A 12,766-nucleotide genomic window follows, 5' to 3' on the forward strand; every position below is an offset into this window, starting at 1 on the left:
CTTTTTTATCTGCCCCCATCAGAACGTTTGCTGTAAGCTGTATTAATCAATCTAAAAATTTCTCCTTTTCTGAAAAACATAAAAAATAACTGGAAGCATACATATTAAAATTGTGGTAACTAATTCTCTACAGATATTACCAATGTTTCTTTTATTCTGATGGTCATGTCTACTTTGGACATTTCTGATGCAGGCAGTGTTTGTTAAAAGGAAACATATTCATTGTTCGGTATTAATATTGAATTATAACATTAATAATGGTAAAACGATATGATTTTTTACCATATTTCATTTTAAGTTAGTCACTGTTATATGTTTTTATGCTCGACCATGCCGAAATGTAGTAATTATACACCTGGTAGTAGCCCTTTAATGCACCTCATTAAAGTACACCTATTCATTATAGTTCAGTTGTTCAGCCAATGAGAAATCACCATTGTAGCATTTTAAAAGCACAAGTATCGATTATTCTCGGATATGCAATCGAAAGACAACTAGCAAAACGTCACGGAGGCTGGAAACCCAATACTGTCTCAGAAGGTTATGTTCTGTTACTACAGACGTGGACAAATTATTAGACAAAATTAATTATATGTGCAACGAAGCTGTATTTATCAGTAGAAATAATGAACAAAAATTTATTTTGCACAGATATAATGAACAGAAACTTGAGTCTGGAGGTCACTAATATTTTGAGAACATTCCCTTATTCTTTATTAACACGTTGATTTTGTCAGGGATGCTGGAAACCAAAGTTTGACACTTTCTTTGAATATCAGCATCATTTATCCAGATATCAGACAGTGCTTAAATGAGTCCATGTTTTGTTGTAAGCCTCTTTTTGTTCACTTTCTTCTTCAGTATAGATCACAGATTTTCAAGTTCTTTCATGTCCGGTCTTCTTGCAGGCTATGGCAGAATATCTTCTGCAGTATATGATTAAAACACCAGTAGTACCAGCATAGCCAGAAAAAATACACTTATAACCATTGGAAAAGTATACTAGAAGAGGTAAACAATCATATTTACAACAATAGAGACTCTGTGAATTATACTGATAGTTGATATGACGAATTATATTATGTTTCCAAGAAAAAGTTTTAGTCTAAAATTTGTCCACGTCTGTATAATAATTAGCGTTAATTGTAAATAATATTCAAATAAATTCAATTTGTCATCTCGTTTTTCAATTCTAAATCAATTTCCAGGTTATATCAAGATTAATGTTTATGTTATTCTCTAGATTATATCAAGGTCAATGACATTCGTGTTTCGGAAAAAATCAATACTTTCGCGTCTGCGCACATCTCACAATTTAGAAGGTCAGTTCCGCTCCTCACTTACATAACCATAACATGAATACTTATGAATAATTTCAAGTTAAAAATATGGTCGAGCATAAAAAGTCGTATGAATCTTGCCTATAATGGTAATTAAGACGCTCGTATGAAAATTATGAAAATCGCTTGCGCTCGTTTCATAAACAAACATACTCGCGTCTTAATTACTACCATTATAGGCTCGTTGCATAATGTACTATTTAAATTCGAGTGAAAACATTGCCAACTAATACAAACTGTTGCATTATAGGTTCACATGTTGAAGAGTAAGAAAATAAAAAGTAAGACTTACCATCCTCCAGCTCGAGTGAGTGTGAAGCCAAATCTGGAATCCCTGTCCACACTGACACGAATGCCAACAATACCGAGCCCCTGTGGGGTCACCACTTGTCCTCTCATGACAGACACTCGGCTACAGAGAGACAACAGACATATCCATATAGCTTAGGTAGAGGAGCGAGGAATCATGGAATACTGGTTTATAGTTGAAAAGGGTAATGCATATATTACAAAAAATACATTTTATCACTGCAATATTTTTTGTACTCTTTGTCTTATTTTACAAAGATTTAAATTTTGAAAATTGTATTATTCCAGTAAAAATTTTACCAACAGAATTTTTATCTTTGATGCAGAAATTTTTATAGTAAGTTATGTGCATTTATTTAACTGATAGCAATAGATAATAGAATATAATAAGTTGCCATGTTTATTATTTCACCAAAACAGAAAATAGAAAAAGTGTTCTCTAGACTTTCATCAGGAAATATTGCAGTGAGTGTTCCTTCACATTATTGGTTTTTGAAGTTTCAGTTCATACAAATTCTAAAACGTGTGCAAAAGAGTTACCTCTGAATGATGAACAATAAAAATGAATTCACGTAATATTTTTCTGTAAGGTATTTATAAAAATATTTTTCATTTTCGACTTATTAATTTAAGTTTCGGACATTATGGTTAAATGTTAAAGAAATTAATGTAAGTGTACTTCTGGCACAAAGTAATTCTCCGTTTTTCATTATTAAACGTAAATATGAAATTCACTCTTTTCATTCAACGTTTTATTACCAAATTTCGGAATTTAAAGATTTCAATTTGAATTATTCATCATTAGCACACCACATTTCTCTCATTTTCAATAACCATACACTTAAGTACGGTACATAATTTCAACAACAACTTGACTTAGATCATTCTTATTGTTATAATCTACTATTTCATTCTGAATGTATCTGTTTGAAAAACTATACTATTATGAACAATTTTCAATAGATTATTTAAACATAGGTTAGGCCTACTGAAATCTCTTTTATATTTGAACTCTGAAAAAAAACATATTTATAAACAAAACACAATAGTTATTTTAACAACATTATACTTTTTTGTCATGTAATTTAGTCAACATGAATCTTCAAAAACCACATCAATATTAATATTACAGCAAATCCAAGCTTTAAGATCTCTTTTGTTTCAATGAATTTACTTTACATTTAACGTTATCAACAATGTACATATAAGAAGTCCTAAATCTGTTGTTAAACTATTTCAATCAGCAGGCATTAACTTCATGCAATCTTAAAAATGTTAGTACATTATTTGATAAATCATGCTGAAGAGATATGTATTATTAAGATTATCAATTAAAAATTATACAATTAAACTACCAATTTATCTTCATGTGTTCGTGTGTCATTTGTAAGTTTGCACGATGGTCCACTGACAAATGTCCACAATACTGAGACACAGTAAGACTAGAGGAGCAATCAATTTTTGACAATTACGTTATTTATGAGACCATATTTATAAGCTTACTTCATGAACTTCAGAATTCCTATCATGAAATAAAACAATTCCATCATATTCCTTTCTTCGTATAATCATTTATTTTAAAGAGTTAACTTTATAGAATTCCGGATAGTTTACTTTATAATGAAAAACAAATTTTGGTATGTTCAAAACCTTACTCTGAAGAAGTTTGTTTAAAGCATTATCGATAATAAAAACTGTTAAATAGGAAGATGACAATAAGTGATCACCAGACGGCGGAAAAATGTGCGTTACCACGCGATACAGGTTAGTTTGGTCTGAAGTATAGCTGACGTCACAGGTACAACCGCAATAATATAAATGCACTACAAGAGGGCGGCAGTACAAGTAGGAACCAACAAAATATGACCTTCAGTGTCAACTTCTAGTCTTATGGGGAAGGAAGCCAGGTGTTTACAATATTGTTTATTGCCTTTTTGCAGGTGCTAGTGTTCTGTTAAAGTGATTTAAAATATCTAAGTCGAAGAATTTGGAATTAAACAGTCTAAGAAATAAATACGGAAGAGAGATTTTGATTCCGCAAGGAGAAAATATTTTCTGTGCCGTGCGCAAATTTGAAATTAAAATACGTAGGAAATATTACATAGAGCGGCATTGTAACAGCAAGAAACATACCGAAAACGTACAAAGATCTTCGACATCAAATAATGAAAAACATACACGGTTTGAATATAATGTGGATTTATGTAATATCATTTCTGCAAATATTCCGTTCAAGAAACTTGAGAATCAACATTTTAGAGTTGAAAAGGCGAAGGAAAAATTTCATAAATTCTGCAAAAAAAAAAAAAAAAACCGGTTATACAGTTACGTGCAACATTCTGAGTGGAGGGAAAAACGACGATACTATGGCGCTTTTTTCATTTGCACCTCTAACATCTTGTAAAAAGGAAAGAAACTTTTCGATGTTGAAAAACGGTTTGAGTGACAGACATCGAACTTTCTCTTTCGATAATTTACGGATGTATATTGTGGTTCAGTATAATGCATCCTTTAATCATCCCGGCGGTGGCAGTTAACATTTGAGGTAAGTTTTTAAATCATAACTATATTAAAACTTCATTCCAGTATTTATAGATTGATTGAATGGCGTGATGGGGTTCTCATTACCAGACTGTACTCTCTTGCTGCTGTTTACGTGAGTGAATGATAACAGTATAGTCCGTTGACACTGAATTTAAGCCATAACGCATATTTTTCCGTCCTTTAGTGATCACAAAGCAAAGAATATTAATTCTATAATTAATATTAATATCTGTATGTGTAAAGTAAAACAAAATCTTCCAGATACCGACTTTAACCTTAATGGATAAAGATAGGTGTATCGTAATGGAAGAGAAAGGAAATCCAGGTTTATATATTTATAATAGGATATTGTTGGTAATCTTGGAATTAGAAAATTGTTAAAAGTATTTGGGCATAAAGGTCTTCTTGAAATGTGTGCCTATTGTTTTCGAGTAGCCTATCCTATAATACAATTAACATTATCGCACAGTATAATCTGATACAGATTGTTATGCTGAGTATAAATATGCATTTAATGCCATCGTAGTAGTCACTGTATAATTTTATTACATGTTATGGCCTACTTCGAACGATTTCTGTTGCATTTTGTATTATAATTTGTTCTTTATATAACAAAAATGCGTATTTTAAATCTATTATGTTCTTTTAAAAACAGTAATTGAAAAAGTATTAAAAGAAAGAAATGTCTCAGTTTTGTAATTTACCTGTGTTACTAATGTATAGCTAGAAAAAAATGTACTTTTTCGTGTTAATTCATATAACTAGATATGTAAGTTTCATTATTCCATTTCGTAAGGAAACTATTGTAACATTTTCTATACTAATAATAATAAAATCTGAAGATATTCTCGTGTAGCCAATATCATCAAAATGTATGGCTGCAGAACATTTTATTCACAGTAATACGAATACTAGGAATCATATTATGGTCAATATTCTATCCCAGTTACTTAACTCTAAAATATTGTAAAAATAATAGAATAATTTTAAAAACTGCAACGAGAAATAGAAGTCTTGTTTCCGACTGTCTTTAGCAATATGCTAAATTGAGGACATCTGTATTGAGAGTTTATATTGGCCACATGTCCTAGCGTCAAGTTGAGAAGAAATATAGATCTACTTTTTAATTAGCTATATCTTGAATTTAATACAAATATTAAATACTATTCTGATAAGGTAATTATAGTCAAATTCAGATTATGTCCATCATCATCATTGATATAGCCATTTTTACCGCCACCACCTCTACCACCACCATCACGGTTGTCATCACTGTCATCGTCATCATTACCATTGTCATTATCTAGGTTCATGGCTCAGACAACGAAAACCTTGTACTGGACTTAACTCCATCAGTAGATAATTTTTTTTATTTTAGTTGGTTATTTAACGACGCTGTATCAACTACTAGGTTATTTAGCGTCGATGAGATTGGTGATAGCGAGATGTTATTTGGCGAGATGAGGCCGAGGATTCGCCATAGATTACCTTGCATTCACATTACGGTTGGGGAAAACCTCGGAAAAAACCCAACCAGGTAATCAGCCCAAGCGGGGATCGAACCCGCGCCCGAACGCAACTTCAGACCGGCAGGCAAGCGCCTTAACCGACTGAGCCACGCCGGTGGCTTCAGTAGATAATGGTAGTCGTAATCTAGCCTAGTTTCCCCGACATATTCCTCTTGTTTTGGTCGGCCACGGACGTGTCCATAAACGTTATCCATATACAGGGTGATTCTGAGTAAAATATTTCATATGAACATGTGTACAATTTTCAAAAATGTTAAATGTTAGAAAATGTGGGATCACATAATAATCCCTCCTTGTTAAACATGCTCACTGTAATTAATTTTTTTTTTACTTTAAGTCGTCTATGCGGACAAATTTTATAATCAAATGATCTTACTGACTATTGTTTTCCTCCCAGTCGTTACCGGTAGCAGTAATAGCTTGGAAGAATGAATACAGGATAAAGGTTGGTAATATTGTGATAGTTCGTTTTGAGAATTTATTACAATTTTACTGGGCGAGAGAAGGACAGGTTTTGTGCAGAAACTTGTCCACGAACATTCCCTTAATACGTTGGCGTAAAAAACTGATCTTCCTCTCGCTCAGTAAAATAGCAATAAATTCTCAAAACAAACTATTACAATTTTACTCATATGACAACATTACCAACCTTACCCTATAGCGTTGTTTCTCTACTTACTAAGAAAATGGATTCGCAAGAAGACGAGATCACTTGATAGTTATCATAGTTTGAGTGCGCACTTTGAAAAGGAACTGTAATGTATAGCATATAATATTTATTGGAGCACAAAACAAATGCTTAAACTATTTCCAGATATATCTGATGAACTACGAGGCTATATATATTCCAAGTAAAATAAAAGATGTCAACACAAAAATGAAGGAAAGTTTGTTAGCCGATAAGAACTTCGTAACGTTATTATAATGCATTCCTTTTCCATTTTCTTGCTGCATTCTTCAACATTAATATCCAACTATGCACAATTTTTTCTACATCGGAGATTAGCTCTTGTATATTTATCACGTCTATCGCATTTTCAACAATTCACTTGCCACACAATCATCAACAAAAGAAGCTCCGTGCATAAACACTATCTGAAGCCAAACTGACATGAGGGTAGAGACGTGTATCAATCGGTTACATCAACCAGACGCCTAATGTGAAAGCTCCTATTTAAAATAATGTTTTTTTTCGGAATATGTATTATATGTCTTTCTCGTGTTAAATTTTACCGCACCTGGTTAACATGTTTCGGCCTGTTATTGGCCTTCTTCAGAACTGGTTGTTACTGGTCTTGGCGCCTTTTGTTTTGTTTCCTGTGGGAGTGTGTTTGTGTAGTGTAATGTGGAGTCAAAGAGTGTGTGTGTGTTCTGAAATTGAGTTGTGTGTTGAGAATTTCATTTGGATGTGTTTTTGTGTGTCTGTATATCTCGTATTGTTCTAGTGTGTTTAGTTTCTGGCTTTTTGGTTGGATGTGCAGAATTTCCATGTCTGTGTTGATGTCTCTGTAAGAGTGGTTAGCATTTGTGACGTGTTCTGCATATGTGGAAGTGTTTTGTAATTTTGTTATGGCTGTGATGTGTTCTTTGTAACGTGTTTGAAATGATCTGCCTGTCTGTCCTATGTAGAAGTTGTTGCAGGTGTTACATTTGAGTTTGTATACGCCTGTGTGGTTGTATTTGTTTGTGTATTAGATGTTTTTGTAGAGTATTATTTGTTCTGTATGCGGTGTTGTAATTTAATTTCTTGAATGAGGTTGCAATCTTGTGTGTGTTTTTGTTTTCGTATGTTAGTGTGATGTATTTTTTGTGTTCTTGTGTTTGTATTGTATTCTTATGTTTTTTGTGATTATGTTTGGTCTTTCATATTATGTTGGGGTTGTATCCGTTTTCTTGTGCTATGTATTTGGTTGTGTTTAGCTCTTCTTTGTAATCATGTTGGTTCATTGGTATGTTGAGTAGTCTGAGTACCATTGTTCGGAATGCAGCTTGTTTGTGTTGTGTTGGGTGTTTGGATGTGTTGTGTATGTGTGTTGTTGTTGTGTGTTTTCTGTAGACTTTGAATGTGTGTTTGTTGTCGACTTTTGTTATTGTGATGTCTAGAAAATTTATGGATTTGTTGTTTTCAATTTCTAATGTGTAGTGTAGCTTTGGGTGTATTTTGTTTATGTGTAGATGCAGATTTTGGATCTGTCTTTTGTTTCCTTTATATAAGTAGTATTAGTATGTCATATAGTCAAGATGTATAATGTCTTTTCTTCAGTCGGCTCAACTTCAGTTTTACAGATTGGTTGCAATAATCAACGATTGCAATGAAATTAATATTAACGATTTCACTCGCTGCAGCTGATATATAAAAACAACGTTCCACGAAAATTTCACCCTCTGATCGGTGCAATCGATGACTTAGCATGAAAGGTCACTAACCGCAGTATGTAGCCACAATTTAGTCTGCTCTCTTTTCCATTGCATTTGGGGCAGGAATCTTGCCTTGATGTAGCTTCCGAGTAGGACATAACCGACACTTTTTCTATTAAACAAGTGAGGTGGATGTAAAATCCATATTAATTAATGTATTATTTCTTAAAGAAATGCTTTGTTAAAGGTTTATTTTAGTTTTTCTGAAAGGAATGTAGCTATTGAGAAGATGATTAATGAAAGAATTCTTTTCTTTTCACTCAGGAAATATTTGTGATTCTTTATAGTAATAATTTAGCTTTCTCTTTATTATCAGCATTAGAAGAGGGTACTGTTATAATCATTGTGTGTTTAAACTCCATATGCTAGTCATTTGAAGTGTTGAGCCACATACTAGGCAATTTTACTGCAATATACATATAGTTTTCGTACCCTTTATAATCTAAAAGGTGTTTTTTAGAATGTCGTTTTCTTCTGTTTATAGGTATATCTGAATACTACAATTTATATTTAACTCTTGGAAGGTTTTTTTTCATATTTATTACATACAGCTAATTTCTTGTTTCTTCCTGATCGATGTCAGCAGTATTCTTTCTTTACTCACTCTTTCTAACACAGTTTCATTTCCTGTTCTTTTTGTCCATTTCACACGCTCCATTCTTCTCCATATCTACATTTCAAATGTTTCTAGTCGTTTCTCTTCACTTCGTCGTAATGTAGGCCTACATGTTTCTGCCCCATACGATACCATACTACACACAAAATACTCCACTAGTCTCTTTCTTAGTTATTTTCCCAGAAGTTTGCAGAAGATGCTCCTTTTTCTATTAGAAGTTTCCTTTGCCATTGTTAACTTCCTTTTGACTTCCTGCCAGCAGCTGATGTTAAAATTTATAGTACCCCCAAAGTATCTTTCGTCTTGTTTCACTGCCTCTGCCTTCCTTATGTTTCTTCCGATAACCATGAGATTCTTCTTATTTGCATTTATATTTCATCCAAAACTGTTCACAGTTGTCATTTAGCTGCAGTATTATTACATTTATTTATCTATTTATCCATAATTAATACGGAAACGTTTCGGTTAATAAGTTAGTTTACACCACATAATGTAATAGGGTAGAAGTGGTCTGCAGAATAAGGTAATTACAAAATGTTTATATGTTAATTCACGAAGTTCAATTTATAATAATTCTATCGCAATTGAAAAAAAGTGTAATGTTACAAAAATAGTTTTAGATATTTTTACGGAAACAGACACCGTTCGTCTGCATTTCTGTTTCGTATAGCGACTTTTTCATGTTCATTAGCTATGAGTCATATTACTTCATAATTATACACATTATATAGAATATTACTAAATTAGGTCTTTGTTACATAAATAATCAAGGCTGGCGATTTACTTCATGATACTAATAACTCTGCTCTTTTTCTTAAGTGGTTAGGTACAGCTTACAGCAGTAAACTTTTGGAAATATTCAACATTTTTTTCTTTCATTACTGTATCTTGTACAATAATGAAAATTAGTATGTGTAAAACACTGTCCTTCTGCTATATGAAAACAATATTTTTACGATTAAAAAAATTATTATTATTATTTTATTTACTTTTTTTAAATTCAAATTGGCAGCAGTTCACTGTGAAGTGATGAAGTGCTTCCCTCATAACTCAAAAACTATCCAACATTCTGCGATGACATTTTTATATGTAATTATGCATGTCATATCTACAATATGATGCAAAATCACTTCTCTACCTTTAATAGATTGATAAAAAAAATCATTTTAAAAATGGTCAAATATCAGTACTTTATTCTAACAAGTATTATTTATTAAGGAATGTAATTGAAAGAGCATGATATTGTAAACGAGTTTCAGCAATAAAATAAAAGAGAGAGAACAGGAAAAAGTTAACAAATTTATGAGTTATGAGGGAAACGGATCATCACTGCACAGTGAACAGCCACCACTTTGAATTTTGAAAAAAAAAAAAAATATATATATATATATATATATATATATATATTTTAATCGTACTTTTTTTCGTATAACAAAAGGACAGTGTTATACATATACCAATTTTCATTATTGTACAAGATACAATAATGGAGGAAAAAATGTTGAATATTTTCAAATCTTTTACTGCTGTAAGCTGTACCTAACCCCTTAAGTAGAACAGAATTCCAAGAAAACCATACAGATCATATGTCTCTAAAAATGTTTGTTTCGGAAAAAATATGAGTAAATATAATCTACTTATGAGCCATCGTAATACATCTTGTAATTAGGGTATGTTTTATTTACGTCACTGTTATTAATTTTTTTTCTTAGTAAATAAGGTTTTTTAAGTCTCAGGACACATGGGCGAATTTATGCCCAGTTGATCTAACGTTTTGGAATCGGAGCTTTCTTTTTACGGAGGAGGGGCCCGAAGCCTTGAATCTCAACCTGAGGCTTATTGTGCTTGCCACTCCTGTTATGTGAGTGATATTTGTCGCCGAACGGCCGTGCTCTTATACTAATAGCACGCTTCACCGTGAACTTAACCCAGATTATGATAATGATGACAATGACATATGAACAGATGGCGGCGAAATGAGTCCGAGGTCCAACGTCGAAAGTTACCCAGCAAATTCTGCTGCAATTGGTTCAGTGAAAACCTAGGATAAATCCCAACCAAATAATTGTTCCAGACAGGATTTGAACCTGGGCCTGTTCGTTTGAGAGTCGGACATACTAACCGTTACTCCACAGCGGTGGACTGGAATGAGAGGTAGTATATACTGCAAATTTTTGTGATTGTATGTGGAGGAGATAGAACATTTAGACGGTGGATATTTGAGATTTAAGAAATTAAATTAAATGATGTTTTATTTAACGACGCTCGCAACTGCAGAGGTTATATCAGCGTCAGTAAATCTACTGACATGATCCTGTCGCATTTAAGCACACTTAAATGCCATCGACCTGGCCCGGGTCGAACCCGCAACCTTGAACATAGAAGGCCAGTGCTATACCAACTCGCCAACCAGGTCGACGAGAGATTTAAGAAAAAAAAAGGAATCTGTATAAATATTATCGCATATGTGACAAAAATTACCGGTATTTAATACAGTGACCATTTTGTTTGCTTCATGATATGTATAACGAGAAATTTTACGTAATTTAGCGAAAAATGAGATATAAAGTTCCAATACTTTATGATTTGTTGAGAATATTCATCGTTGCAAAGTTAGTAGAATGACTGAGATTAAATAGGTGATAGATTGTAAATCTATTAAGGAGAATTGATTCTATTCTACTATCTTAATTAATAAATTTACTATAAGGTCTTGTATTCATTTTATTAATACGGAACGTAAATTAACAATGTTCCAGTAAACATTTGTCCTTGTAAGCAAAATTAAACTCAAGGATTAAACAAAATTAATAAATTTCACTTTTTAGCTGGCTATAACATAATGAACGATTAAGTTAAAAACTATGACGCAAGGATGCAGAACTGGCGAGAGAGGGGTGGAAGCATGGGGAAAGCGTTGGTTCCCCGTCCACAGTACACCGGCGTTGAATGTCGTCTCTGTGACCCGTACACAATCACAAAGCACAGACACTGAATACAAATCCCCTCCCCTACCAAGTCAATGACGCGAGGGATGAAAGGAAGGCATGAGTGATGTATTTCGGCTTGTGGCGTACGCCACAATTGGCGTCTAGTTCTCCAAGCCTACTATAATGGTACGCTGAACCGTGATTAGTGGTTTAGAAACAAACTTCGAGCAGGGATGTTTGTTTATTGCCATTATGAATCTTGTGTTGTCTTAGGAAAAAGATCCGCTGTCGTACTGACCACACATCTCGGGAGTCCTAATGCATATACATGTCCTGTGTGTATCTAGAAAAAGCCCAAAAAGGGTTATGTTCCTGATAGAAAATAAAATCTATAAAATTAGTCACTGTATCTTTGTTAATGTCTTTTAGCACCAATGAACTGGTTAAATGATTATTATTTTCGAAAAGGAAAATAATTATACAAAAAAATTAATTATTAAAGTATGAAAGTATTGCCACTAAGATATCGAACAATGATCCTGCAAGATCGTGATTGATAGATATGAGATTTCTGATCGTTCTCCTTACTTCGACATTAGAAAACTGGTATCTTATAATTAAGGTTCAGATAAAGTAGCTGTATCAGGATGGGCTGTATAGGATAGGGACTTGACTTGCTTCAGAGTAAGTAAACACTACTCCCTTTCACTAGCTAAAACTCTACCTGCTGGGAAGAGCGCTCTCCGCACCCCAGCTAAAACCCTAGCTAAAACATCAGTGAATGGACAGTACAGCCGATAGGAACTGAATATACGTAGACACGCAACAACAAGTTAATGTTTGTAAACGAAACGTACTGACCAGGGATGCCCATCCTGATACAGTTACTTTATCCGAACCTTACTTGTAATTATCTCTGTGATCTAACACAATACTGGCTTGAACCGTTAATCATTTCACAAGAATATTGATTACTATATTGCAGACAACCGAAACAAGTCCTTCAAGCGCAAAGTGTGAAATTTACAGAAATCTTTCAAAGTAAATTAGTAACACAACATTGTATGATCTGTAATTTAC

General features: G+C 33.1%; 1 protein-coding gene across 4 annotated transcripts in view; it reads right to left on the bottom strand.

Moving 5' to 3' along the window:
* Positions 1-12,766, bottom strand: part of Ten-a (tenascin accessory) — a 386,430-nt gene that overhangs the window by 92,991 nt on the left and 280,673 nt on the right. For all 4 annotated transcript variants that reach the window (XM_069839392.1, XM_069839393.1, XM_069839390.1 and 1 more), the window contains one exon: positions 1,633-1,752. In XM_069839392.1, coding sequence (XP_069695493.1) covers positions 1,633-1,752 — 120 coding nt within the window. The remainder of the gene's footprint in view (positions 1-1,632; positions 1,753-12,766) is intronic.

Source organism: Periplaneta americana, chromosome 11, assembly GCF_040183065.1.
Source record: "Periplaneta americana isolate PAMFEO1 chromosome 11, P.americana_PAMFEO1_priV1, whole genome shotgun sequence".
In the NCBI taxonomy this organism is placed as follows: Eukaryota; Metazoa; Arthropoda; class Insecta; order Blattodea; family Blattidae; genus Periplaneta; species Periplaneta americana.